At 44.6% G+C, this 26,639-nt stretch overlaps 1 protein-coding gene across 5 annotated transcripts in view; it reads left to right on the top strand.

The window, feature by feature from the left end:
* NTPCR (nucleoside-triphosphatase, cancer-related) overlaps window positions 1-26,639 on the top strand; it is a 73,240-nt gene that overhangs the window by 35,229 nt on the left and 11,372 nt on the right. For 4 of the 5 annotated variants that reach the window (XM_072141127.1, XM_072141128.1, XM_072141125.1 and 1 more), the window contains one exon: window positions 8,450-8,549. In XM_072141127.1, the coding sequence (XP_071997228.1) occupies window positions 8,450-8,549 (100 nt within the window). Of the gene's footprint in view, window positions 1-8,449; window positions 8,550-8,638; window positions 8,754-15,309; window positions 15,577-26,639 lie in introns of those variants that run through there. The other variant, XM_072141129.1, reaches the window with a different exon arrangement.

Here is a 26,639-nt window from a genome sequence, read left to right as displayed (position 1 = left end):
AATAAGGACCGGATAAGGGATTTTACATTGTTCCACAGAGGTGACTACAGGTCAATGCCACCAGATAAATGCTGTATCGCCTGGAGCATTACAGCCCCGGAAAAAGGAGTTGGACAGATGTTTGCGAGACGGGTAGGTACATAGAAGGCCCTATGTAGCAATCTAAGGGAGGTCACTGTCAGTGAAACCTGTTGACCTGTTTCTCAGTAAGCTACCGAGGAAGGAGTACTCCGAAACACATATAGATAAGGACTAAAGAACATTCTTCTACTTAACAAAAAATCAGCCAATCTTTCAAAAATATTTACCATTGGAGAAGGTGGAAAAGTTCCTGGATCTTAGCCAGGATCACTCTGCAGAATGTGCTGTTAACACACATAGCAATCATCTTTATTGTTGTTCCACTTCTTTGCGACTTGTGGTGCATCCTGGAGTCTCAACACGCATGCGCAGCTTACAGACACAGGCCTGAAACGTAACACTGTCAGACGCTGAAAAACAAACGCACTACAAAACCCAGTGTGAACACTTGTATGCAGAATGTTCATGAAATTGTAGATTCTCTTTTAAACTCCATAATAGCATATAGGAGATAACCACCATATATCCATCTTCAGAAAACTGCTTTTAAGCTTTTTTTTTGGTTAATATTGGTTATATAATGTAATGTATGTTTTTATAAAATTTATGTTTTACCTTATATACTAGTGCCAGACTCTTTCTTATACTTTAGCTTTGGTTAAACACAGGATATGTCTCTGTAAGGGTGCCATCCCTTTCTCTTTTTTACAATGCTGTATCTTCCTTCAGGATGGGAAGTGACATTCCCCCTCTGTGTCTGGATGGCAAAGACCTTAATAATGCGTTATTTCTGTTGCAAGTGTAGCGCCAGCATTTTTCCATTTTATTAGGATATTTAAGTGCTCTTTCTGTTCTTGTATTGAGAAGAGCCTTTAATTGGAGTTTGGTGTCATAGATAAGTTTAGTAAGGTGTATAGTAGGTTAGAGCTAGTTAGCCAGCTCCAGCCTGTGTAGCTGATTTTCTAGCGTACATCGGAGAGCTCTCTTACATTTTTGCTGCAAACCTTTGTATGGTATTTGAAATAAACTGCTTATGTCCCAGCCAAAGGTTACTTGTCTGTTAATTTGTGTCAGCTGTGAAAGAGGAGTAGGAGTTAAGTTCGGCTTCTATTTGTGAGCAGATATTCGGGTCTACTAACAGGGCTTTGTTTAGCCACCAGAGGTATTAGGAGGATACCTGGGCCCTGCATTTAAAGACTGTGAGGACTGAATCGTGATCTGACCAAAAAGAGGGAATATGCCTAGAATAAAGCATGGAGGATAGGAGGTAGTATCGGTGAAGATGTAGTCAATTTTGGAATATATGCAGTGCACTAGTGAAAATACGTATAGCCCTGTGTGTTGCCATGAGACTCACGCCAAGTATCGGCTAGGTTATGTGCCTTTATTGCATAAGTACACGTCTATCCAGGCGTGTAACGTCACAGCCGAGCTGTCTATTAGGGTTGACTGTAAAGATGAGATCTCCACACCAAATTATGGAATGCAAGAATGCTAATTGGCAAAGTCTAAAAAAATAGCTTTAATAGTGGGGAGCTGGAGGTTTGGGCCTGCATAGCAATTTACCATGCAAATGTGTTGTGATTGCAGCATTCCTGAGAGTATTAGAAAGCGGCCCTCAGGGTCTTGGTAGGAATTCTGGGGTTGGAATGGGAACAAATTTTTGAGAAGGATAGCTACCCCCCTCGTCTTCCTAGCGTATAAAGCTAAATAACCTGTCTGAATTGGGAGTGGAAGTAATTGGGGCTCGAGGTGGTAGAAAAATTAGTCTCTTGGAGGCATCAAATATCAAGGTTGTGCTAAGAGTAATCTTTCATGGTCCTGGGACGTTTGGAGTGAGAATTAAGACTCCCCACATTATGGGATAACACTCTACATATTGCAGAAAAGAGCCAAAAAGTGCATAAGGATGAAATAGTATCAGGTTGGATATAGAGGCAATCTTGCAGTGCTTAATAAGCTGTCCTGTGTGCATTTAGACCTTAGGATAAATGGGGAGGGAAGGAAGAGGTAAAAAAAAAACAATAATATACGGACAAGTTGTCCGGTCAAAGAGGTATCAAGGAGAGGACAAATAAATATAAATGTCCTCTCACTGGAGATACCACTGAGATGAGTTATGTAAAGTTTATTAGAAACGAAACATACCCAAACAGTTGCGTTTATAGCATGCGCTCTATTACAAAACTTGCAGAGAGAAAAAAAACCCACATCTAGAAAAAAGAACTAACTGGTGAAAACCTTTTATGGTGAATTAATTTTCCTAAGTTCTCAGTAACTCATGGTTCCAAGCAGTGCGGAAGGCCATTTTAGTCCCGTTCTAACAGACGGCAGCTTTATGGGTGATAGGGAGAGCGCTTGTTATAGCGCAGTCCAGTGCGCCATTGTCAGGATGGACGTGGAGATCACTGATGAAGTGGCGCTTACTCAGCACAGGCAATCCCAGCTTGTTTGAGTGCTCTATGGCCCTCATCCAAGGAGTGAGCTGGGAATTGGGAGCTGTTTTAAGTGAATAAAAGGGGAAACCCCAGCGGTATCTCACTTGTGGCTTTTCAAGTGCGGTGGTGATGGGACATGGGGCTCAGCGTCTGGACAGTGTGGCTGGACAAATGTCAGCAAAAAGAGTCTGGCAGACCAGGGAAAGAAGCGCGGTCTCTGGCGGCATTGAGAATCAGGTCCCTGAAGTCCTTGTGTTGGAGCTTGAGGACCACATTTCTGTGGGGTCTTTCCATTCTAGGTCTGTCCAATGCTCAATGTATTGGAACTATATAGAGGTGAGTCGGTTCCACTTGCAGCAAAAGGGCAGCAAAGATGTTGGTGGCGGTTTCTTTGAGGGTGGGGATAGTTTAAGGGAGCCCTCAGTAATGTTACCCTTACTAGATCTATTTTCCATGTCTTCACATTTCGGTTCTAATGCATCAATACTGCTTAGGTGGTCTTCCAGCTGCTCTTGGTCATCCTCAAGAAAATCAGCTTGAACATCAGTGTCATCCATACGGCGTTCCAGATCATCCGTTCTGGTTGCTATCTCTTGGAGTTGTTTGGTAAAGGTCTACACAGCCTTAGAGCTCTTTGCCTAATGTCTCCTGTATAGATCTCAGGAAGTCATTAGTGGCCAGAGGAATCGGCTGTGATTCTGGTGGTAGATAGTCGTCCTGCATTGGGGTGAGTGTGGTTGAGGTTGAACAGGCGGCAATGTTGGTCTACTTGCAGCCTGGAGCTGTTGTAAGAGGTCGGAAATAGAGGGGCCAGAGGGTGATGGATCCTTCTTGTGCTTGGGTCTAGGCATTTCTTGATTTTGAGATGGTGCAAAGTATGGCGTAGAGTGCGGGTTGTAGCTGATCACAGTGACCCTGGGGGTGGTGCTCAGATGGGCATCACATAAGTGAAAAAAAGGATGGGGCAGATTTATCAAGTGTCTGAAAGTCAGAATATTTCCAGTTGCCAATGGCAACCAGTCACAGCTCAACTTTCATTTTACCAGTGCTCATGAATATTTTAAAGGGGAGCTGTGATTGGTTGCCATGGGCAACTAGAAATATTCTGACTTTCAGACACTTGATAAATCTACCCCGATGTCTGTTTCTGGAGTGACGACTGGGTGGCCATGCGCCAGTTGTCGTGGAGATGAATAATGCACTGGCCCTTTAAGACCGGGGTGCTATGGCGGCAGTGGGTCAGATTGAAGACCCAGATGCCCCATTGTGGTGTTGGTGTAACGGAACACCGTAGGGCCCAGCTGCGCAGTGAGAGGGTGCAGGCCCGCAGGCTCAGAACAGGTGCAGGTTAGTTAGCGTCTGCCTTTGTGGTAGGGGCGTAATGCTGGGGAGTCAGCGGGTAGGCAGCCAGTACCGTACCTTGGATAGGTCCTCCAGAAGTCCCCAGGAGGGGGTTATTTCTGCTGTAGGTCGGGCCCTGGCTCTGGAGCAGGCCCCAGGTGAAGTAAGGCTAGCCCCTGTACTTGTATCCAACTAGTATCCGGGCTCCCCAGCTACTCTAGGCCGGGGCTTCTCCTGGCTCATAGGCTTTGGGTGGTGGGAGACTGTGCCGTGCTCTCTGGTGCAATGGGAAGGGGTCCGTGGATGCTGCAGGCCGACTTAGAGTTTTTTCCACGAAAAAAGTTAGGCCCTATCCACAGTCATGTGCAACCGTCTGCTCTATTAGTCTGACGGAATGACGAGGGGTCTGACGGAGGTACAGGGGACCCCTTGTTTTCAGCACTGAGACCCCCACTGACCTGTTTGTGGGAAAACCCCCTTAAGGCTCCTGCAGAGCTTGTGCTTTGTGAGGCCAATGGTGGGACGTGTGCCTGGGCTCCGCTTGCCACTCTATGCCGGGCTTCTCCTGGCTAGTAGGTTTCAAGATGAAGGAGGCTTTTCTGGGCCTCCTGCCCATGGAAACCTCCCCTTACCATGGGTTGGTGGGATCAGAGGGCCCTTAGTGGTATTTTGGGGGCTCTATGTGCTGAACGGACCCCTGAAAGGCTCACGTGGCCTGTGGTGGTTGGACTGCCCGGTGCAATGATAAATCAAGGTGCCAGCTTAATAGTGCATGATAGGCTTTTGCTCTTTCAGTCCCCGGGGCTCGGTCATCCACTGCTCTGGGGCCCTGGAATGTTGCGATGGGCCCTCTAGCAGTGTGGATTGGCTAGGATGGAATTCTCCAAAACGGAGTGGCCTCCTCCTCCTGCTCTTCAGCCTTCTCCTGTAGCTTGCTGTCCTCCAGCCTCCTCCTGTAGCTTGCTGTCCTCCAGCCTCCTCCTGTAGCTTGCTGTCCTCCAGCCTCCTCCTGTAGCTTGCTGTCCTCCAGCCTCCTCCTGTAGCTTGCTGTCCTCCAGCCTCCTCCTGTAGCTTGCTGTCCTCCAGCCTCCTCCTGTAGCTTGCTGTCCTCCAGCCTCCTCCTGTAGCTTGCTGTCCTCCAGCCTCCTCCTGTAGCTTGCTGTCCTCCAGCCTCCTCCTGTAGCTTGCTGTCCTCCAGCCTCCTCCTGTAGCTTGCTGTCCTCCAGCCTCCTCCTGTAGCTTGCTGTCCTCCAGCCTCCTCCTGTAGCTTGCTGTCCTCCAGCCTCCTCCTGTAGCTTGCTGTCCTCCAGCCTCCTCCTGTAGCTTGCTGTCCTCCAGCCTCCTCCTGTAGCTTGCTGTCCTCCAGCCTCCTCCTGTAGCTTGCTGTCCTCCAGCCTCCTCCTGTAGCTTGCTGTCCTCCAGCCTCCTCCTGTAGCTTGCTGTCCTCCAGCCTCCTCCTGTAGCTTGCTGTCCTCCAGCCTCCTCCTGTAGCTTGCTGTCCTCCAGCCTCCTCCTGTAGCTTGCTGTCCTCCAGCCTCCTCCTGTAGCTTGCTGTCCTCCAGCCACCTCCTGTAGCTTGCTGTCCTCCAGCCTCCTCCTGTAGCTTGCTGTCCTCCAGCCTCCTCCTGTAGCTTGCTGTCCTCCAGCCTCCTCCTGTAGCTTGCTGTCCTCCAGCCTCCTCCTTTAGCCTCCTGTCCTCCAGCCTCCTCCTTTAGCCTCCAGCCTCCTCCTTTAGCCTCCAGCCTCCTCCTTTAGCCTCCTGTCCTCCAGCCTCCTCCTTTAGCCTCCTGTCCTCCAGCCTCCTCCTTTAGCCTCCTGTCCTCCAGCCTCCTCCTTTAGCCTCCTGTCCTCCAGCCTCCTCCTTTAGCCTCCTGTCCTCCAGCCTCCTCCTTTAGCCTCCTGTCCTCCAGCCTCCTCCTGTTATTCATCCTCCTCCTGTTATTCATCCTCCTCCTGTAGCCTCCTCCTCCTGTTATTCATCCTCCTCCTGTAGCCTCCTCCTCCTGTAGCCTCCTTCTCCTGTTATTCATCCTCCTCCTGTAGCCTCCTTCTCCTGTTATTCATCCTCCTCCTGTAGCCTCCTTCTCCTGTTATTCATCCTCCTCCTCCTAGTATAAAATCGACCTTGATGGTCCGCACATAGTACAATGCCCCTTACTTTGGCCAACTACCCCCATGGACCCGTATTATACCTTCTAATGCAACATATAAAACCCCTCTTTCATTTTATCCTCCCTTTACATTTGGTTTTCCACTTTTGTTTATTTCCCCAAACCAACACATAATACTATCCAGACTCCACCCCTACCCCTCCTCGCATGGTGTGGTCCCTGTTCTCTATCCTCATACTGTTTCCTCTTGTCCTCTATCCTCCTCCTGTAGCTCCTGTCCCTCATCCTCCTCCTGTAGTTCTTGTCCTCCAGCCTCCTCCCGTGGCCTATTCTCCTCTTTCCTCCTCCTGTAGCCTGCTGTCCACCAGCCTCTTCCTCCTCCTGTCCTCCAGCCTCTTCCTCCTCCTGTCCTCCAGCCTCTTCCTCCTCCTGTCCTCCAGCCTCTTCCTCCTCCTGTCCTCCAGCCTCTTCCTCCTCCTGTCCTCCAGCCTCTTCCTCCTCCTGTCCTCCAGCCTCTTCCTCCTCCTGTCCTCCAGCCTCTTCCTCCTCCTGTCCTCCAGCCTCTTCCTCCTCCTGTCCTCCAGCCTCTTCCTCCTCCTGTCCTCCAGCCTCTTCCTCCTCCTGTCCTCCAGCCTCTTCCTCCTCCTGTCCTCCAGCCTCTTCCTCCTCCTGTCCTCCAGCCTCTTCCTCCTCCTGTCCTCCAGCCTCTTCCTCCTCCTGTCCTCCAGCCTCTTCCTCCTCCTGTCCTCCAGCCTCTTCCTCCTCCTGTCCTCCAGCCTCTTCCTCCTCCTGTCCTCCAGCCTCTTCCTCCTCCTGTCCTCCAGCCTCTTCCTCCTCCTGTCCTCCAGCCTCTTCCTCCTCCTGTCCTCCAGCCTCTTCCTCCTCCTGTCCTCCAGCCTCTTCCTCCTCCTGTCCTCCAGCCTCTTCCTCCTCCTGTCCTCCAGCCTCTTCCTCCTCCTGTCCTCCAGCCTCTTCCTCCTCCTGTCCTCCAGCCTCTTCCTCCTCCTGTCCTCCAGCCTCTTCCTCCTCCTGTCCTCCAGCCTCTTCCTCCTCCTGTCCTCCAGCCTCTTCCTCCTCCTGTCCTCCAGCCTCTTCCTCCTCCTGTCCTCCAGCCTCTTCCTCCTCCTGTCCTCCAGCCTCTTCCTCCTCCTGTCCTCCAGCCTCTTCCTCCTCCTGTCCTCCAGCCTCTTCCTCCTCCTGTCCTCCAGCCTCTTCCTCCTCCTGTCCTCCAGCCTCTTCCTCCTCCTGTCCTCCAGCCTCTTCCTCCTCCTGTCCTCCAGCCTCTTCCTCCTCCTGTCCTCCAGCCTCTTCCTCCTCCTGTCCTCCAGCCTCTTCCTCCTCCTGTCCTCCAGCCTCTTCCTCCTCCTGTCCTCCAGCCTCTTCCTCCTCCTGTCCTCCAGCCTCTTCCTCCTCCTGTCCTCTAGCCTCTTCCTCCTCCTGTCCTCTAGCCTCTTCCTCCTCCTGTCCTCTAGCCTCTTCCTCCTCCTGTCCTCTAGCCTCTTCCTCCCCCTGTCCTCCAGCCTCTTCCTCCTCCTGTCCTCTCTCCTCTATCCTCCTCTGGTAGCCTCCAGCTCCCCTGTCCTCTATCCTCCTCCTGGCCTCCTCTTCCTGTGGCCCACTGGTAGTAAACAAAAAACAACAGTCAGTCTGTCTTCTCCCGGGTGCGAGTCTGACTAACTCGGGGAGGGGGCCGGGCCACACATGACTCGTGCAGACAACCTGTCGTCTGCTCATGAGCAGTGGCTCTGGCTTCGAAGCAGTGACCGTGCAGCTGCGGGCCTGCTGTTCTGCGCATGTGCAGACAGCAGGTTTTTCAGATGCGAGCGCAGAGATTTCTGGTAGGAGGATACTGGGGCGTGTATTAGCCGTGCAGTGTAGCCTCAGCTCTGGCTACTCCATGTCCCAGTAGCCGCTTTAGATTGTGGGGACGTGAAGAATAGCCCTTTAAAGGGCTATCCTAACGTCCTATACATCCACCTACCACCCGATCTACCTTTTATAGGTAGATATGTCGTGGTAGGTTCCCTTTAATGTGTATGATTTTAAGAATTGTTGTTCACAAATTTTCTCTTACTTCGCAGAGGTGAAAAGAGCAAAGCTATATATATTTTAAATGTCCTCACCTTTACAGATTGTTGGTTGATTATTAGATACTTATTTTGACTATATTACTACATTTTGTAGGTTTTAGTCCTGGGGGATATTCAATACAGGAAAGGGCAAGCCCGTGTCACTCAAATGGCTCTGTATTCACGTTTTCTTTTTATTTGTACATGTGCCCATGATCTATAAATCTGTAGTATGATAGCGCTATGTAAATATTTATTATTTTTTAGTAGTAATAGCAGTAGTATTCTGCCGTCATGACTCTTACTGAATAATGCCAAATCTTCCAGAATTCAGAAAAAGATCATTGTGATCTTGTCACTGACTTTGATGAGCGTCCTAGTCATTTACTCAAGTTCTTGTATCTTTCAGAGATTACTTCAGTTCTAAGAAACCTGTACACAGAGTTGGCCAGTATGTTGTGGACATCAGTTCATTTGAGCAATTGGTACTGCCTCTTATGGACCGTTTTGTAAGTATCTTGAATCGCATTGTAATTTTTATGATTTTCAATTGGTTTAACCCGTACGCGCACCAAGACGTTATAGTTTGTCCCTGCAGGTAGATACTTCCTGCACCAGAACGGAGCCAGCACCAGAAGCGGGGGCTGTCAGCTGTCTATTACAGCTGACCCTGCGCTGTAACACCCGCAATCGGAGCCTCACACAAGACCGCGGTGTGTAAGGGTCTTCAAGTTTGTATAAGTAATAAAAGTTAAAAACACTAAAGTTTAAGAATAAATAAAAAATAAATACATAAAAATATAATCCTTTAAAATGTCACTTTCCTACAAAAACACTTAATAAAGTATAAAAAACACACTACACAACCCCCCCCTCCACATATTTGATATTGTTCGTAACAATCGGTATAATAAAACAAAATCGTTACTGGACCTGAACGGTAAATTTTAATTAATACTTTTAAACAAATGTTCTAAAAATTGATTTAAAAAATGTTACACACTCTAAAATAAGACCACTAAAAAGAACAACTCTTCTCGCAAAAACTAAGCCCTTAAGCAGATTTGTCAGTTGAAAAATAAAAAGGTTCTGCATACGTAAAGATGGTGATGCTTTTCTAGTTCAACGGGGTCTATGTCTCGGATTGACACCATACTGGCTACAGAGCGTGGCCAGTATGTCCGATCACTCGGTGATCGATTTGACATTGGATATGGAGGTTAGGGGCTTGAAAAGGCCCCCTAAACTAAATCCTCACTGGTTAGTTATGTTGGAAAAGGATGAACAGGCGAAAATGGAGATGTTGAGATTTTGGAAGGAGAATATCAATTCTGCGCAAATTGAATCTCTGTGGGATGCATTAAAAATTCATATTAGAGCATAATTATTAAAAAAAATTATGTGAACTATGCACAAGAAGAATACACGAGAGTGGTTACAGAAAGTAAATTGGAAAAATTGAAGCTTGCAAAAAAGGTGTTTGCTAAACCCATGGAAACTAAGGTACAACAGAGAATTTTTGTGAGTCTTGTAAACCTGGGAAACTCTTGACTTATATCATACAGCAGCAACAGGGGTGTCATAGGATAGAGTGTGTACAGAAAGAGGACTGTGCCTTAGTGGGTACCACTGTTGCTATTCTAAAAACCTTTGTAGAGTTTTTCTCTACTCTATATACAACCCAACATAGAATTAGTAAGGAGGCCTTGAATGAATATGTCTCGCATATTCCGCTGTCTGTGCTCTCCATTTCACAAATGGAGAAGTTGGAACAACCGTTGACATTGGAGGAGATTACTGGGGCAGTTAAATCCTTTTCTGGAAATACTAGTCGGCAAAAGCCCTTCACAGGGTGGAGTGGTCTTTTTCTTATTGACAGTTATGCAGTGTATGGTTTTTGGTGATAATTTTCTTTCTCGGGTTAAATTGCTTTACAGTGGCCCTATGGCAAGGGTTATGGTTAATGGTAATGTTTCAGAGGATTTTCAACTTACTAGAGGTACACGTCAAGGATTTCCATTGTCCCCACTTCTATTTGATCTATTTACCTCTGGCTTGCTTAATTAGTGTAACGAAATTTGGAGAACAAAAGGATAACGTCAGAGTAGTTGTGTCAGGTAGGTATTGAAAGGTGCTCACCTGGTGGACACTTGTACCAGTGCAGTGAAAAAAACAAAAAGGGGGGAAGATATCCACCACTTTTTATGGGTCTCCGATATTGGTTACTCCAGCAGCTCCCACTTGCTCCAAGGACCGGTATCCATAGGGAACCGTAGTAGTGTATATATGGAAGAAGCAAAAGGTTTTGGAGCTATGTGCGGGTGCGCTATTAACCAAAATTTGGAGATGAAGGATAATGAGTAGGTAATAAGTAGATACAAACTGAAAGATTAGAAAGATTATGTGTATTTTTATTACAGCAGTAAGAAAGTCCAATGGCGGTAACGCGTTTCGGGATAAAATCCCTTCGTCAGACCATAACTAGAATACACGATAAAAATATATTGAATGAATAAAAATCAAAATAGTAGGAAATAAGTGGTGATGGTATACATTATACTTGATTATAAAACAAAAGGTGTACATAGACTGAAAATTACATGACAAGACTTATTCCAATAAATGGGTACAAAAAATTGAAAGGGTTTGAAGCACATTGCATAGCACCCCTTGTATTACTGTAGAGCTTACAAGCAATCCATTCCTTGTATTTATCTATCTATTTATTTATTTATTTATTTATTTATCTATTTATTTGTATTACCTAACACCTCTTAATTTATCTATTTACTATAGTTACCATATTGAAAGACAATAGATCAATTATTTACTGATGCATCTTATATTTTATGTTATGTCCTTTATTGTATACCACCATATTTTATTCCTGGCATTTTCAAACTCATGCTATTTGCATTTGCATTTTTATTCATATATATATATTTCTATGTGCTTCAAACCCTTTCAATTTTTTGTACCCATTTATTGGAATAAGTCTTGTCATGTAATTTTCAGTCTATGTACACCTTTTGTGTTATAATCAAGTATAATGTATACCATCACCACTTATTTCCTACTATTTTGATTTTTATTCATTCAATATATTTTTATCATGTATTCTAGTTATGGTCTGACGAAGGGATTTTATCCCGAAACGCGTTACCACCATTGGACTTTCTTACTGCTGTAATAAAAATACACATAATCTTTCTAATCTTTCAGTTCGTATCTACTTATTACCTGCTCATTATCCTTCATCTCCAAATTTTGGTTAATAGCGCACCCGCACATAGCTCCAAAACCTTTTGCTTCTTCCAAATATTGCTTAATTAGGGCAGATCCTGACATTGTAGATTGTGGTTGTGATGGGAAGGTGGACAAAATCTTACTTTATGCGGATGACATTTTACTATGTTTGGGAGAATCCGATAAATCTATTTCTAGGGCATTAAAATAATACAGGATTTTGGGACCAACTCAGGGTTAGAAATTAACTGGGGTAAGACGGTGTTACTACCGTTAGATGAAACTAAGATTGATGAGAGAAACAATCTTTTAGTATTGGATCCACAGCAGAGTCTGAATTATCTTGGGTTGCAGATATCGGCACATATTGAAAAATTCACGGAGCTCAATCTCATTCCCCTTATTGCTAAAAATATCTATTTGGACTAAATTACCTCTATCAAAAATGGATAGAATTGGTTTACCGTATATACTCGAGTATAAGCCTAGTTTTTCAGCACAAAAAATGTGCTGAAAACCCACACTCGGCTTATACTCGAGTAAAAAAATATAGGTTTTACCTGGTTTTTGTGGTAAAATTAGGGGCCTCGGCTTATACTTGGGTCGGCTTATATTCGAGTATATACGGTAATTAAAATTGTGATATTGCCACAATTACTGTATGTTCTTTGTGCAGTGTAGTGCTAGTATATAAATTGGAAGAGGTGGTAGCCCACGTCTACCAGTGGGTGCATGAAAAAAGCAATTTTCAGGTTGCAGTATTCTGGAGCAGGTCCTGCTCATCGCCATGCGGAACACCAGGTTGTGCTACAAAATGTCTGTGCTCTAATAGTGCCTGATTGTGTCCTTTTTTAGCAGTGCCATAAGCATTAGTATGCCCCAAAATTTCTCCATGTCTGCTGCATTGACAGGGGTCCACCTGTGGGGTTGTGAATAAAAAGAAGTGGAATTTGGTCCTTAACCCCTTACCGACATGTGACATAATAGTACGTCACATATGGGGTCCCGGTACATGGAGAGGGCTCGCGGGCCGAGCCCTCTCCATAGCCGTTAAGTCTTTGCTGCATATTGCAGCAAAGGATTACCGGAAACACCCGCGATTGCGGGTGTTACACCGCTGATCGCCGCCGGCAAAGGTGCCGGCGGCTTCAAAAAGATGGCGGCGCGCATGCGCCGCCATCTTTCCGTGGATCGTCGCTCCCCGTGGCGTCATCGTTGCCATGGTAGCTTCGGGTTAACCCATTCAGCACATGGTAATGTATGAGTGGTAAAATCCCCATATACTGCCATACTGTAGTATGGCAGTATATGATAGGATCGATCAGACAACCTAGGGTTAAAGTACCCTAGGGAGTCTGAAAAATAGTAAAAATAAAAATTGAAAAAAAGTTAAAATAAAAAAATTATAGTAAAAAAACCTAAAAATTCAAATCACCCCCCTTTCCCTAGAATTGATATAAATATAAATAAACAGTAAAAATCACATTAGGTATTGCCGCGTCCGAAAATGCCCGATCTATCAAAATATGATAACGGTTTTTCACTACTTTTACCCCGTAACGGAAAATCGCGCCCAAAGTCGAAAATGCCACTTTTTTGGCATTTAAAAATGTTTTTAAATTCTATAAAAAGTGATCAAAAGGTTGTACAGTCCTAAAAATGATAACATTGTAAACGTCATCAAAATCCGCAAAAAACTACACCTCCCACAGCTCCATACACCAAAGTATGAAAAAGTTATTAGCCCCAGAAGATGGCAAAATCCCCCCAAAAAATGTTGTACAGGAGGTTTTAATTTTTTTAAATGTATGAAAACATTATAAAACCTATACAAATTTGGTATCCCCGTAATCGTACCGACCCAAAGAATAAAGTAGACATGTCATTTGGGGTGCACAGTGAAATCCGTAAAATCCAAGCCCACAAGAATACGGCACAAATGCGTTTTTTTACCAATTTCACTGCATTTGGAATTTTTTTTCCCGGTACACGGCATGAAATATTAAATACCACCATTTTGAAGTGTAATTTTTTTACGCAGAAAATAAGCCATCACACAGCTCTGTACATGGAAAAATAAAAAAGTTACAGATTTTTGAATGTGGGGAGTGAAAAATGAAAACGCAAAATCAAAAAAGGGCCGCGGCGGGAAGGGGTTAAAGTCCTGCCGTGCCTATGTGTATCCCAGGACTGGCCATAAAATCAGGGGGACCTTAGGCGCATAGTTACTGTGGGTCACCCATGTTGGGTCAGAAGTCCCAGGCTCTTCTTCAGCAGAAGTCCTAAGGTGCCTTCTCGAAGGCTCTTCTGGATCACTTTGACTGAGATGGTAAAAAGAAAATGGATATTTGCCTCCATTGGCAGATTCTTTATCGCAGGCAAGAAAGCTGTACGCCTCCAATAATGTGCACGTTTTCAGGCCATTATTTTCCCTGACCTGAGAACAAAGAATCCTCCTCATACATGTGCACCCCTCTATCCTCCTAATATGATGTGCACTCCTCTTTTCTCATAACTCTGGGTGCATTCCTCTCTCCTCCTAATATGGCATGTAGTCTTCTCTCCTAAAACGTTATGCGCTCCTCCCTCCTCTAAACATGACGTGTGCTGCTCCCACCTCCTAACATGGCGTGCGCACCTACCTCCTCTAAATATGGCATGCACTCCTCCTACTCTCTTTCTTCTCCTATTCTCTCACTCCTATTCCTGCAATCACAGAGTACCACTTACTTGTTGCCCTTAAAGGGGTAGTCCACTTTAATCACATTACCACAAATAATTAATATTGTTTGTCCAATGTTTACTTTTTGTAGATATACACCAGTCCATAGTAATGTGATCTCATACAGGTGCGCAGCTTGTTGTAACACACAGTGTAATAAAAGCTGCGGGATGCTGACGAGCCATACACTTGTGGGACATCACATCACATCACATGTTTATCTACGGGAAGGATCCAAGATTGCCCTTCAAAAGAGAAGGGAAAAAAGGCACTAATGTAATACACAAGTAGTTTAGTTTTAAAATGTCAAAAAACTTTTATTAATTCTACAATACATAATACAGTTTAAAAACCATGGAGACAAAAATATGGCCTCACCGTGGAGGGTTTGTTTGTTTTTCATTGTATCGTTTTAGTGATCGCCCATCCGATCTTTCGATCTTATATGGTTCTTCATCCATGATATGGCCTTGCAGCCTCCATCCGGGACTCTCGACTTCTTCTATGTACATTGACAGTCCTCTTTTCCTCTTTTTTCATTTACCCCTTTCCCCCCCCCCCTCCCCCCTGCCCCATCTCTTCTCTCTTCTTTCTTCCTCCCCCCCCCCCTCCCGTGGTACTAATATTTAATATTTATATATAGAGATGGATATGTGTGTTTATATATATTAATTAATTATAATTTTGCATGCTTGGTCACTATTTCACACTTGCACTTTCGCACCCGCACGTGTGTTTTTGTTTCACCTGCATTTTTTCTTTGGTTTTGTGTACAATGTGCATTAATTTTTATTACCAAAATGTAATGTGTTGCAGATATGCTATATAACGATGTATTTTTATATATATTAATTCCACATACATATAATTTTTTCCTTCACCTTTTTCTTCCTTTTGGTTGTATATATTGTCATTTATTATATGACTCATTTATTATATGACTCTTAACACCACACTTTGTTGTATTTTGAAAGTTCCTGTTTATTATACAGGCATTGCTTTCCTTATTTGTCAAATGTTTCCACGATAGGTCCCCCTTCAATACTTACCTAGGTATCCTCAGTCTTTGTCTTAAATTTCACTAAGGTCCGTAGTCTCGCGATAACTGTGGTGTAAACGAGACACCGAGGGTTTTGTCCCGTTATTCTCGCGTCTCGCGAGATATGACGTCATCGACTTCACTCGCGATATGCCGACAGATCTGTTTTTTTCAACTCCGGTGTCCCACTTCAACTTATTATAGGATGATCTTTGATTGGATGGCCAATGTTTTTAAGTCACTCCCTCCTTTTGCTCACTAGTCCCCCAGACGAAGCCGTTTCCTGGCGAAACACGTGTCGGGGTCATTGCACAATACCGACGGTCTGTATGTGATCCTTGTATTTGTACTTACCTTCTTTGTATAGTATGTGGCTTTCCCTTCATCCATTGTTTATCCCATTGGTGATTTCTATATGTACTTCAGTATTTTTTGCATTTACTATGAATTGTTATATTGGGGCATGATAGGGAGCCCTGTGCTGCTATATATTATAGTTTACATTGGGTATTGTGCAATCTTTTTCTGTATGTTCCCCTATTTATGTTTGTCATTTATTAATTATTTATACAATAATAAAATTAAATTGATTTTTAACCACTTGGTTATTCATTTACATTTATTATTTTTTCTTGTTTTTGTATGTGTAGTGTAATTTGGGGAGTTTGAAGTTGGTGGCCCACTGACCTCACCCCCACCCTCCTTTTGGTGCTCACCGTGGAGGGTGTCCACAGGGTACAACACAGTATAGGGTGGCGGAACACAGAGACAAAAAAGGGCGGTCTAGCACCGGGCTAGGTGGAACTGGTATGTATGTATATGGAGTATGGTGAGCTGGTTGCCAAAGGGAATGAACCCTATGGAAGCTGTCCTAAGTCCGTACAAGTGTGCACAGCATACAGATGGCCGCTGGGATGTAAATCTAGTGTACCAGGGCCCATAGAATAGGGCTACCAGTTCTTACCTAATGCACATGATTTTGTTCCATCGCCCGGGAAGGCCGCCTCCCCCGCGTTTCTGCTCTAACTGAGCCTTCGTCTGGGGGTGACTATGATAGCAAGACAGGATACATATGCTATGTGTATTTGACTGCCAAGGCCTCCCTTATACCTGATCCTACCCGTCAGATTTTATCTACAGGAAGTAAACATGTATCTGGGCTGGCAACGGAATACACTGGGTGTCAGCTGCAGCCGTTAAATGCTGTGGTCAGCTTGACCGTGGCATAAGGTGCCTGACAGAGGCTGTCGTCGCAGTCCTGAGTTCTGATCAGGACCCCAGGGCTGTCCGCAGGCAGTGCCTGCCTATGAATGTGCATAGGCTGACACAGCTAATGTTACTAATGTATTGCAGGGTATTATCATGAACAAGCAATCAGATAATTGCTTGTTCATATCCCATGGTGGAACTAATAATAAAGTGAAAAAAAGGTCTTAAATAAATATTAATAAAAATGCTCATAAGCCCCATAAACATATAAAGAGACATAAAAACGTCTAAATCATAACACAAGCCCCACATATATAGTATCACCGCATCCATAACTACCCATTGATTTGAAAAAGATCATTATTGAACTTGCTTCATAAAAAACCTATGTACTCCAGATGTAGATTGCATATGTATTGTTGCAAAGTAAAAAGACAGCGATGCAAAAATGATAGATTTTTCCCCACATTGGGGTTTTATTTGGCAAATTTAGTAAAATGTAAGAAAAAATATCTTCATAAGTATGGTATCCCTGTAATTGTATTGACCCATAGAATAAAGATAACATGATTATTGGGCTATACGATGAACACCAAAAAAATCCAGTAAAAAAAACAGTACAGAATTTAAGCTTTTCTACTCCTGCCCTAAAAAATATATATGAGGTTGCACGCTAATAAAGACTGGAGATTGTGCATTTTCTAAGAGACTGGTGTGTCTTGGCTCCTGCTCTCATCCCAGTACCGGGGAGCCATGAAAGGGTTAATTTGAAAAGTCACTTTACTACATGAAGGACTGTTTTGAGTGCTAGATAAAAATCTCTTACACTCTACATGCCAAAACTTCAGCTAAAATCTTTATATTTACCTGAAGGAGGGAGATGGGGCTCTAGGAATCGCAATAGGTGGGGACCTTTCCTGGTTTGGGAATGGCTACGATACGTGCCTCAGTCATAGAGTTTGGCAGTGCACCCGCCTCAAGCGCCTCTCTATACAGTTTACATAGTAGGGGGGCCCAGGACATCAGTATGTTGTTTATAGCACTCCGCTTGTAGGTCATCAATGCCAGGGGATTTGTCATTCACCAGGGAAGCAATAGCCTCAACAATTTCCAACTCACTAATTGGGGCCACCAGAGCCTCCTTGGCCTTAGCAGTAAGGGAGGGAAGGGAAAGAGAGCCAACATACTGCGTATGTTGAGGATTACAGGAATGCATAAAAGTCTCCAAATGCATCTGAAACCCAATCAGGGTCAGGTAGTATAGTCGCAGAGACCCACGGGTCACGAATCTCTGTAACCACAGTAGTGAGTCCACCTTGGCTAAGCGAGTCAGCAGTGTCCAGCAGCTTCTCATGTTCTCAAAGTAGTTCTGTTTGGAAAAGAAGAGTGATTGTTTAGTTTTGTCCTTCATAACAGTGGAATAGGTGCGCTGCACTTCACACCATGCCTGGAGAGTCTGTTCTGAGGGGTCCTGTATATATGCAAACTCCAGTTGCAATGCAGTCTTTTAAGGTCGTGTATGGTCTGGGATGTAGTTCTCCGAACAAAAGTCTTAAAGGCATCCCAGTAGTCCACGACACTGCCCTCGGGCATGGTCTGATATGGAATGGGAGAGATAAGAGGCCTCACTAATTAAGGGAAGGGTCAGATAATCAGACTCATATCTATGCGGGACATGGAGTTTTATAAGAAGCGGAGAAGCAGGAGAAGGCTCTAACATCAGGATGTAAGCAGTGCAATGCATCTTCCAGTCCCAAGCTCTCAGCGAGGACACGGAACACAGTAGGGAGGATGGGACGGAACTCTGGTCACTCGTCCGATCCAAGAACCTATCCCGGACAATATTGAAGTCTCCCATCCACATTACAAGGATAGGGCATAAGAGATCGCACCTGAATGGGGGAAGGACATAGATATTGGCCAATATCACGGGGGCTCCATAGAAAACAGCATGGATAATGACATATCGACCATCAGGAGAGTAAAAGACACATTCCTACGCAAAAAAATAGATATTCCCGTAGCATTAGAGGAGAAAACGGAGCGTTAGGCCCAACCCATCCATGCTTTCTTGAGCCAGTACAACCGATCCCCCTCAAGGTGCATTTTCTATAGGCACATGATATCAAAATGATGCTTTCTAAGATACCGAACAGCCAAGGAGCCAAGGAGTGTTTCATCATTCATCCCTCTGACATTCAAAGAGGCAAACGTTAGGTCTCTATTCGCCATATCAAATTAATACAAAATGGTGTATTGGGCAATGGAGCCCTGGGGTGAGTTTTAACAGATCGACAGTGAGCATAGGTTCAAAACACAGGTGCAAAAATACCCCTGTTCAGACGGTTCCGATCAATATACTTATTGCTAGTCTAAAAGCGCTACAAAGAGATATAAACAAATTCATATAGGGACTGAGAAGGAGTAGAATCTCGGCAAACACATTATACACCTCCAAGACACAAGGAGGTCTAGGAGCGGTTAACTTAATTTAATATTATTATTAGAGATGAGCGAGCACTAAAATGCTCGGGTGCTCGTTATTCGAGACGAACTTTTCCCGATGCTTTTTCCCGAAGCATTTTTCAAAGGGACCATGGTTCGGGAATAAAATGTGTTAATTAATTGAAAAAGAATGTCTTCTGATAAGTTAGCAGATGTATGCAAACATCTGCAATCTATTCTTCACTGTTCCGCACGTATATTATCTCCCGACAAGTTAGCAGATGTGAAGAACAGTGAAGAATAGAATAAAAACAGTGAACACAGTGACCACAGGATCATTTAAGTGAAAAACACAGTGAAGAACACAGTGAAGAATAGATTACAGATGTTCGGCACATCTGCTTACTTGTCGGGAGAGGAGATACACTGTCCCGGGATCCGCTCCTCTTCTTCCACTGAAGTCTCCCCGATGTCTCCCTGCAGCCCGATGTCTCTCTGGTGCCCGAGGTCTGCCTGCTGCATGATGTCTCCCTGCTGCCCGATGTCTCCCTGCTGCACGCGGTCTCCCTGCTGCACGCGGTCTCCCTGCTGCGCGCGATGTCTTCCTGCTGCGCGCGATGTCTTCCTGCTGCGCGCGATGTCTCCCTGCTGCGCCCGATGTGTCTCTGCTGCGCACGATGTGTCTCTGCTGCGCCCGATGTGTCTCTGCTGCGCCAGATGTCTCCCTGGTGCGCGATGTCTCCCTGCTGCCGTTCCGCGCGTATCTTCCGACAAGTAAGCAGATGTGCAGAACATCTGTAATCTATTCTTCACTGTGTTCTTTACTGTCTTTTTCCCTTAAATGATCCTGTGTTCACTGTGTTCACTGTTTTTATTCTATTCTTCATTGTTCTTCACTGTGTTTGTTTAATTAAATGCTCGATCTCGAGCAGGGGAAATACTCGTCCGAGCAACGAGCCGTTTCGAGTACCTTAATACTCGAACGAGCATCAAGCTCGGACGAGTATACTCGCTCATCTCTAATTATTATGCGTCTAGATTGTCACCTCTGGTGACTTTGCATAAGAAAGAAAATTTACCTCATTGGACACAAATTGAACAGTCCGCTTGCACGCAGCTGTCGATAGACCCAAGGAGAGACCTTTGATCATGAGCCCACTCCTCTCTTCTATGCTATCACTTTGGGATAGAGTCAAACGTAGTTTTAGATTACAGTCACCTCATAGCTAGCTTATTGAATAACCCTAGATTTATCCCTGGCCAACAACCCCGTCAATTCAAATGGTGGACAGATAAAGGTTTATATCGTATAGGGGACTTTTATGATATATTAGGACTTAGATTGCTAGAGTATTACAAATCTAAATATGACATGCCAGAAAGGGAGGTGTTCAGATTTCAACAGATATATCATTTCCTTCAGACGCTGAAAGACTCGTGCCCCGATATCACAGTACACACGGTTTTTGAAGGTCTATGTCTGACAAAGGCTGGACTTCCTCATACTCTTTCTACCATTTATCAAATTCTTAATGACCAACCTGAGAAATTGGGATATATGTTAGTGTGGGAAAAGGACTTAAATACGTCTTTTTCTCTGAGAGTGGCAAGACATGGCAGAAAACACAGCAAAAAATTCTATTACTATGGCACTAGTGGAAGCTAACTATAAAGTACTACTTCGCTGGTATTAGGTCCCAGTTCGTATAGCGCAAGCAGTTCCTACCTATTCTCCGTTGTGTTTTAGAGGCTGTGGTAGTAGGGGTACTCACTTCCATGTGTGGTGGGAATGCCCCAAAATTCGGAGATATTGGAGGAGACTTTATAATATGTTATATTCTATAACAATGATAAATCTGACATTATCCCCTAGCCAAGCATTATTAAATGAAAAAATTCCGGGAACTTCAGCTCCTGCAAGGAGGTTTTTATCATTTTTTTTCCTAGCAGCTAAAATTGCGATTGCAACCTCTTGGAAGAAGGCCACGGTCCCTATGGGTTTGATTAAACACAAACTAATGTGGATAATGGTGAATGATAAGATTTATTGTTCAGTACAGGACAAAATGACACTATTTAATGAAACATGATTACTGGGAGGGGCTGGTGAGGAACCAGCGGTCATGGTCCACATTTGCACTAATGACAAAGTAACAGGTAGGTGGAAGGTCCTTAAAAATGATTTCAGGGATTTAGGCCATAAGCTCAGGGCAAGGACCTCAAAGGTAGTTTTCTCCGAAATACTACCTGTACCACGTGCCACACCAGAAAGGCAGCGGGAGATCAGGGAGGTAAATAAGAGGCTCAAAAGTTGGTGTAGGAAGGAGGGTTTTGGGTTCATGGAGAACTGGGTTGAGTTTTCTGTCGGCTACAGGCTCTACAGTAGGGATGGGCTGCACCTCAGCTGTTTTGGGGGAAAAAAATGGCTAGAAGGTTGGAGGAGTGTTTAAACTAAAGACCTGGGGTAGGGCAACTACACTTGTGCAGGGCAAGTAGACAGTGTAGATAGAGAGCTGGGAAGAGTCATAGTCCATGGGGGAAGAGGGGGGGGGCTGGAATGAGATTGGGGAATAAGAACAAAAGGAATACGGACAGGGAAAACCATATAAAGTGCATGTACACAAATGCCAGAAGCCTCACAAACAAAATGGAGGAACTAGAACTCTTGATGTTGGAACGGAAATATGATATAGTGGGTATCAGCGAGACATGGCTGGACAGTAGCTATGACTGAACGGTTACTATAGATGGTTATAGTCTTTTTAGAAAGGATCGTATGAATAAAAAAGGGGGAGGGGTTTGTTTATATGTGAATTCTTGCCTCAAGCCTGTCTTGCAAGATGACACCAGTAACGCAAATGCAAATGTGGAGTCCCTATGGGTGGAGATAAGGGGAGGGAAAAAGAATAATAAAATATTACTAGGGGTTTGTTATAAGGCTCCAAATATAATGGAGGCAGCAGAGGAAATGCTGATAAGTGAAATGGATGCGGCTTTAAAGCATGGTGAAGTACTTATCATGGGGGACTTCAATTACCCAGATATTGACTAGGGGGCAGAAACATGCAGGTCCTTCAAAGGCAGCAGGTTCTTGTCAACAACAAAAGACAATTACCTGTCGCAAATAGTCCTGGAGCCAACAAGAGGGGGGGCACTGCTGGATCTTATCCTAACCAACACACCTGATAGGGTTATCAAAACTACAGGTTGCAGGGAACCTGGGGAATAGTGATCATAATATCATTGATTTTGTATTACGCTTTACTAAGAATGTTAGGGAAGGGGCAACCAACACTCTAAACTTCAGGAGGACAAATTTTCAGCAACTAAGGGAAGACCTTAAAGGCATAGACTGGGATAATGTTCTCAAAGACAAAAGCCCCCCCAAAAATGGGACTTTTTCTCATATATTCTGAAAAAGTCCTGTGAGAAACACATACCTTATACGTTATCCCAAATTATTTTTCAAGTATATAAATGATAAGAAACTAAAAACAGAGAGTGTGGGTCCCCTTAGAAATAACATGGGGGTCATGGTGGAGGAAAGGGCCAATCTACTGAATGTCGCCTTCTCAACTGTCTTTACCAAGGAAAATCCCCTGGTGGAAGACACAATGAGGAATAATGTAAATTCTTTTTGGAATGTCAACAGTTTAACCCAGGAAGAGGTATGGCGCCGCCTCGCAACGACTAAGATAGATAAATCACCGGGGCCAGATGGCATACACCTCCGGGTTCTGCATGAACTATGTACCGTGATGGACAGACCGTTATTTTTAATATTTGAAGATTCACTGAGGACTGGTTATGTTCCACAGGACTGGCGCATATACTGGCCAATATACAAAAAAGGATCAAATAGCAATCCTGGAAACTACAGACCCGTGAGTCTAACTTCTGTGGTGGGTAAAATATTTGAGGGGTTTGTTAGAGATGCTGTTCTCGAGTATCTCACTGTGCAGAACCTTATAACCCAGCGTCAGCATAGGTTTATGAGAGATCGGTCCTGTCAGACTAATCTGATTGGTTTCTACGAGGAGGTAAGTTCAAGACTGGATCTGGGGGACGCTGTGGATGTTGTATATCTGGACTTTTCAAAGGCATTTGACACCGTGCCACATAAAAGGTTGGTATATAAAATGAGTCTGCTGGGAATAGGAGAAAATCTGTGTATTTGGGTAAGTAATTGGCTTAGTGATAAAAAACAGAGGGTCGTCATTAATGGCACATTCTCAGATTGGGTTGACGTTACCAGTGGAGTGCCACAGGGGTCAGTATTGGGGCCACTTCTTTTTAATATTTTTATTAATGACCTTGTAGTGGGTTTACACAGTCAAGTTTCAATATTTGCAGATGATACTAAGCTATGTAAAGTAATAAATACAGAGGTCGATAGTTTAGCATTACAGAGGGATTTGTGGAAGCTTGCGGAGTGGGCAGAGAAATGGTTGATGAGGTTTAATGTAGATAAATGTAAAGTTATGCACTTGGGCCATGGAAACAAAAAGTATAATTCTGTTCTAAACGGTCAATTACTTAGTAAAACTGGAGCTGAAAATGACTTGGGGGTATTGGTGGATGGTAAACTTAATTTTAGTGAGCAGAGGCAGGCGGCTGCTGCTAAAGCAAATAAAATTATGGATGTATCAAGAGAGGAATAGATTCTCATGATAAAGACATAGTTTTGCCCTTGTACAAATCCCTGGTCAGACCACACATGGAATATTGTGTACAGTTTTGGGCACCAGTGTATAAAAGGATATAGTAGAGCTGGAACGGCTGCAGAGGAGAGCATCAGGATTATTAGGGGAATGGAGGGATTAGAATACAATGACAGATTACAAAATTTGGGATTATTCAGTTTAGAAAAAAGACGACTGAGGGAATGTACAATGTACAAATACCTGAACGGACAGTACAAGGATCTCTCCAAAGATCTTTTTATACCTAGGCCTGTGACCAGGACAAGGGGGCATCCTCTACGCCTACAGGAGAGGCGATTCTACCATAACCATATACAAAGGTTCTTTACTGTAAGAGCAGTGAGACTGTGGAACTCTCTGCCGCAGGAGGTTGTTATGGCGAACTCTATGTACATGTTCAAGAGAGGCCTGGATGCCTTTCTGGAGAGAAAAAATATCACGGGTTATGGGGATAAAACATTTAAAGGTTGGACTTCATGGACTTGCGTCTTTTTCCAGCCTTATATACTATGATACTATGGCAGATGTGGATTGCATACCAATCAAGAGTTTGACCCCAATGACGATATCCTGGTTCTCGATAGGACACCCCCCCCCCTCGGCCTTCCTATATCCCTTCTCTCCCTAGTGTTTTTTCTCCTTCCCTCCTGTCTTATACCGATAATAGCTGTTTACATAGAGTTATAATGTATCCGGCAGGTCTTTTTGTTTTTACATGGTAGTTTTGTCAGACTAGTCGTGTTGTGACTATTGAAATGTACGATGTTTGCATATGATACCTCCCTCCCCTTTTTTTCGTTTCTGTACCCCTCCTAAAAATTCATGAAAAACTTAAAAACCAAAAATATTGTGAAACACAAAAACAGGAAGCAACCCCCCCACTCCCCACTAGCTTCAAAGGGTGCCAGCATAAATCCCAAGTTGAACAGTAGCAGGTTCATAAGACAACATGTCCAGGGATAACCAGTTATGTACCTAGAAAAGGGGAAAAAAGTACAACCAATATAAACTCTAAACAATTCCCCCCCCCCCCCTCCAATCATAATGACCAGCAAAAGGATACAGGATCCCAAGTAGAACTCTTATAGGGCTACCATGTAGTAGCACGGCTGGCCAGCACAGGATCAGTCTCTTTGAGGGGAGTGGCCTCTAGTTTCCAAGCACATTGAGACCTCTTCTGGAGTGTTGAAGAATCGGGCTTGATCCCTGTCCACAATATGGATCCTAGCAGGGTTTTGCATGGCATACTTCAGGTTGGACTCCCATAGGCATGTTTTTACATGCATTATCCACTCTTAGGTTAGCCATACGGAGAATGGCTATCTCAATCCCTATAGTTGAGGAATTTAGCAATAAATGTGCGTGGCGGAGTGCCATATGGAGGAGGTTTAGGTAGAATGCAGTGCAGGCCCACAAAACGGACATTGCATCTGTACAGGCATTTTTCCTGCTCTTTGATGCGCTGATGCAACCTCTCCAGTCGAGCAGTCATCTCCTGTATGGTATTCCCCAGTAGGATTTGATGATCTCCCACACAACATTCTTCGTCAGTAACTTGCTCCCTTGTACGTTGGGCATCTTGCCTAATCAGAGCAATGACCACCGTCATCTCATTAATTCTTGCTGTAAGGGCCTTTTGGCACCGCTCAATTGCTAAAAGGGCCTTTTCTGTTTCTAAATTAGGAGCTGAGGTCTGTTTAAGCGACCCAGCCGCCTGGTTTCGGGAGGAGGAGTCAGATGCTTCAGACCTTTTGAAGCTCTCCAGCTTCTCTGCAGCTTCAGATGTTTTATGGACTGGGGCCATGAGTAGCGGTTAAGACCCAGGGATTCTGTCAGTCAGGGCCAGGTTGCAGAATCAACCCTGTGATGGTCTGAAGTCAGTGGTGGAGGGTCCCCAGAGGATGGCCAAGGGCAGCAAATGTGGTTATAGGTCACCGAAGGCCTCACCTGGCCAGCAGGGAGGACCCCGCGCTGCGGTCCGCCCAGAAGTGGTCCCGCCTCGGGTACCACAATCAATCGAGGCCAGGGCTTCAGTTGCAGCTTAGGTCGCAGAGGGCGATTGAGCTGTAGGGCCTCCCCGGGCAGATGGAAGAAACTAGGAAGCCTACCAAAAGGCAATCTGTGTTAGAGGGAGACTGGGTGGCCAGCGGGCCAGCGGAGGTGTGTCGGGGCCTACTAGGGGGTCCGGAGGCTTGAAACTCAAAGCCCTGTCTTGTAGGCCGCACTAGGCCGCAGCTTCCATGGCCCGAAATAAACTGGGTTACACCCCAAAAGCGATGCTACAGGGTAGAAGGGGGGGGGGTCCCAAGGTGCTGCCAGTGCTTGCATGCGCTCCAGCGACCGCAGATGGGGTTTGAGGCAGATTGACAGCACAGGAGCAATTCTCCTGCATGTCCTCTTAGCTCCCTGTCAAGGTATGGCACCTTCCCCCCTGAGTGGTTGTATAAACCCCTTCTCCCTATGGTCTCCCGCTGTCTCTGTTTAGTGCGGGAGCATAAGAAAACTGCAGCAACGTCAACAGATGTTGCTGCAGACTCATGATCTGCACCCGCTGAGTCCCATTGTGAACCCTTATGTCTATTTTCAGGGTGTGCCTCTAGTAAAGCAACTGCACTGGTATCCTATCCTGAGGCCCAGTAAGTCCCAGCCAGAAGGCATGTATTCCGCCTTATGTGCTGCAGACCCCTTATTGTACGAAATTATAGGGGAATGATGCTGCTATAGCTAAATACTGTACTGTATAGATTGGATATGGGATGCCAACAGTGCAGATCACAAAATAAACAAAAATGGTTCTAACACAATCCCCATCTAGTACACATTTCATGTTTAGAGATGAATAGATAAAATGTAATATTTAATACACAGCTGTTAAAATCTGTATTGCCTATGTTTAAAAATCCAAGAACAGAATAAAAAGTTTTTTTTAAAAGTACTAACTGCCTTTATTTACAATACTGTACCAAAATTGCCAAAACTAAACAATTTTTCACATATAGCAATATTTTATCTAGTGGGTCTAGAGAAGGACCAATTGTAAAACAGTGGGAGAGATTTACTATGGGGTATCCGCCATGTTTCTGCCGCTCCCACCGCCTTTTTTTTTTCTTTCCAACGCATTTATTAGTGGTCTGCGCTAGAAAAACAATGTGATTTTCTGCATCCTCTAACTCCGCTCTGAAAAGGGGGGTGGTTTCATGGTATGGAAACTCAAACAAAATTAATATCTGTCCTT

The sequence above is a fragment of the Engystomops pustulosus genome, chromosome 3 (assembly GCF_040894005.1).
Source record: "Engystomops pustulosus chromosome 3, aEngPut4.maternal, whole genome shotgun sequence".
Taxonomy (NCBI): domain Eukaryota; kingdom Metazoa; phylum Chordata; class Amphibia; order Anura; family Leptodactylidae; genus Engystomops; species Engystomops pustulosus.
Note: the sequence above shows the minus strand (reverse complement) of the source record. Positions and strands in the feature narration are given on the sequence as shown.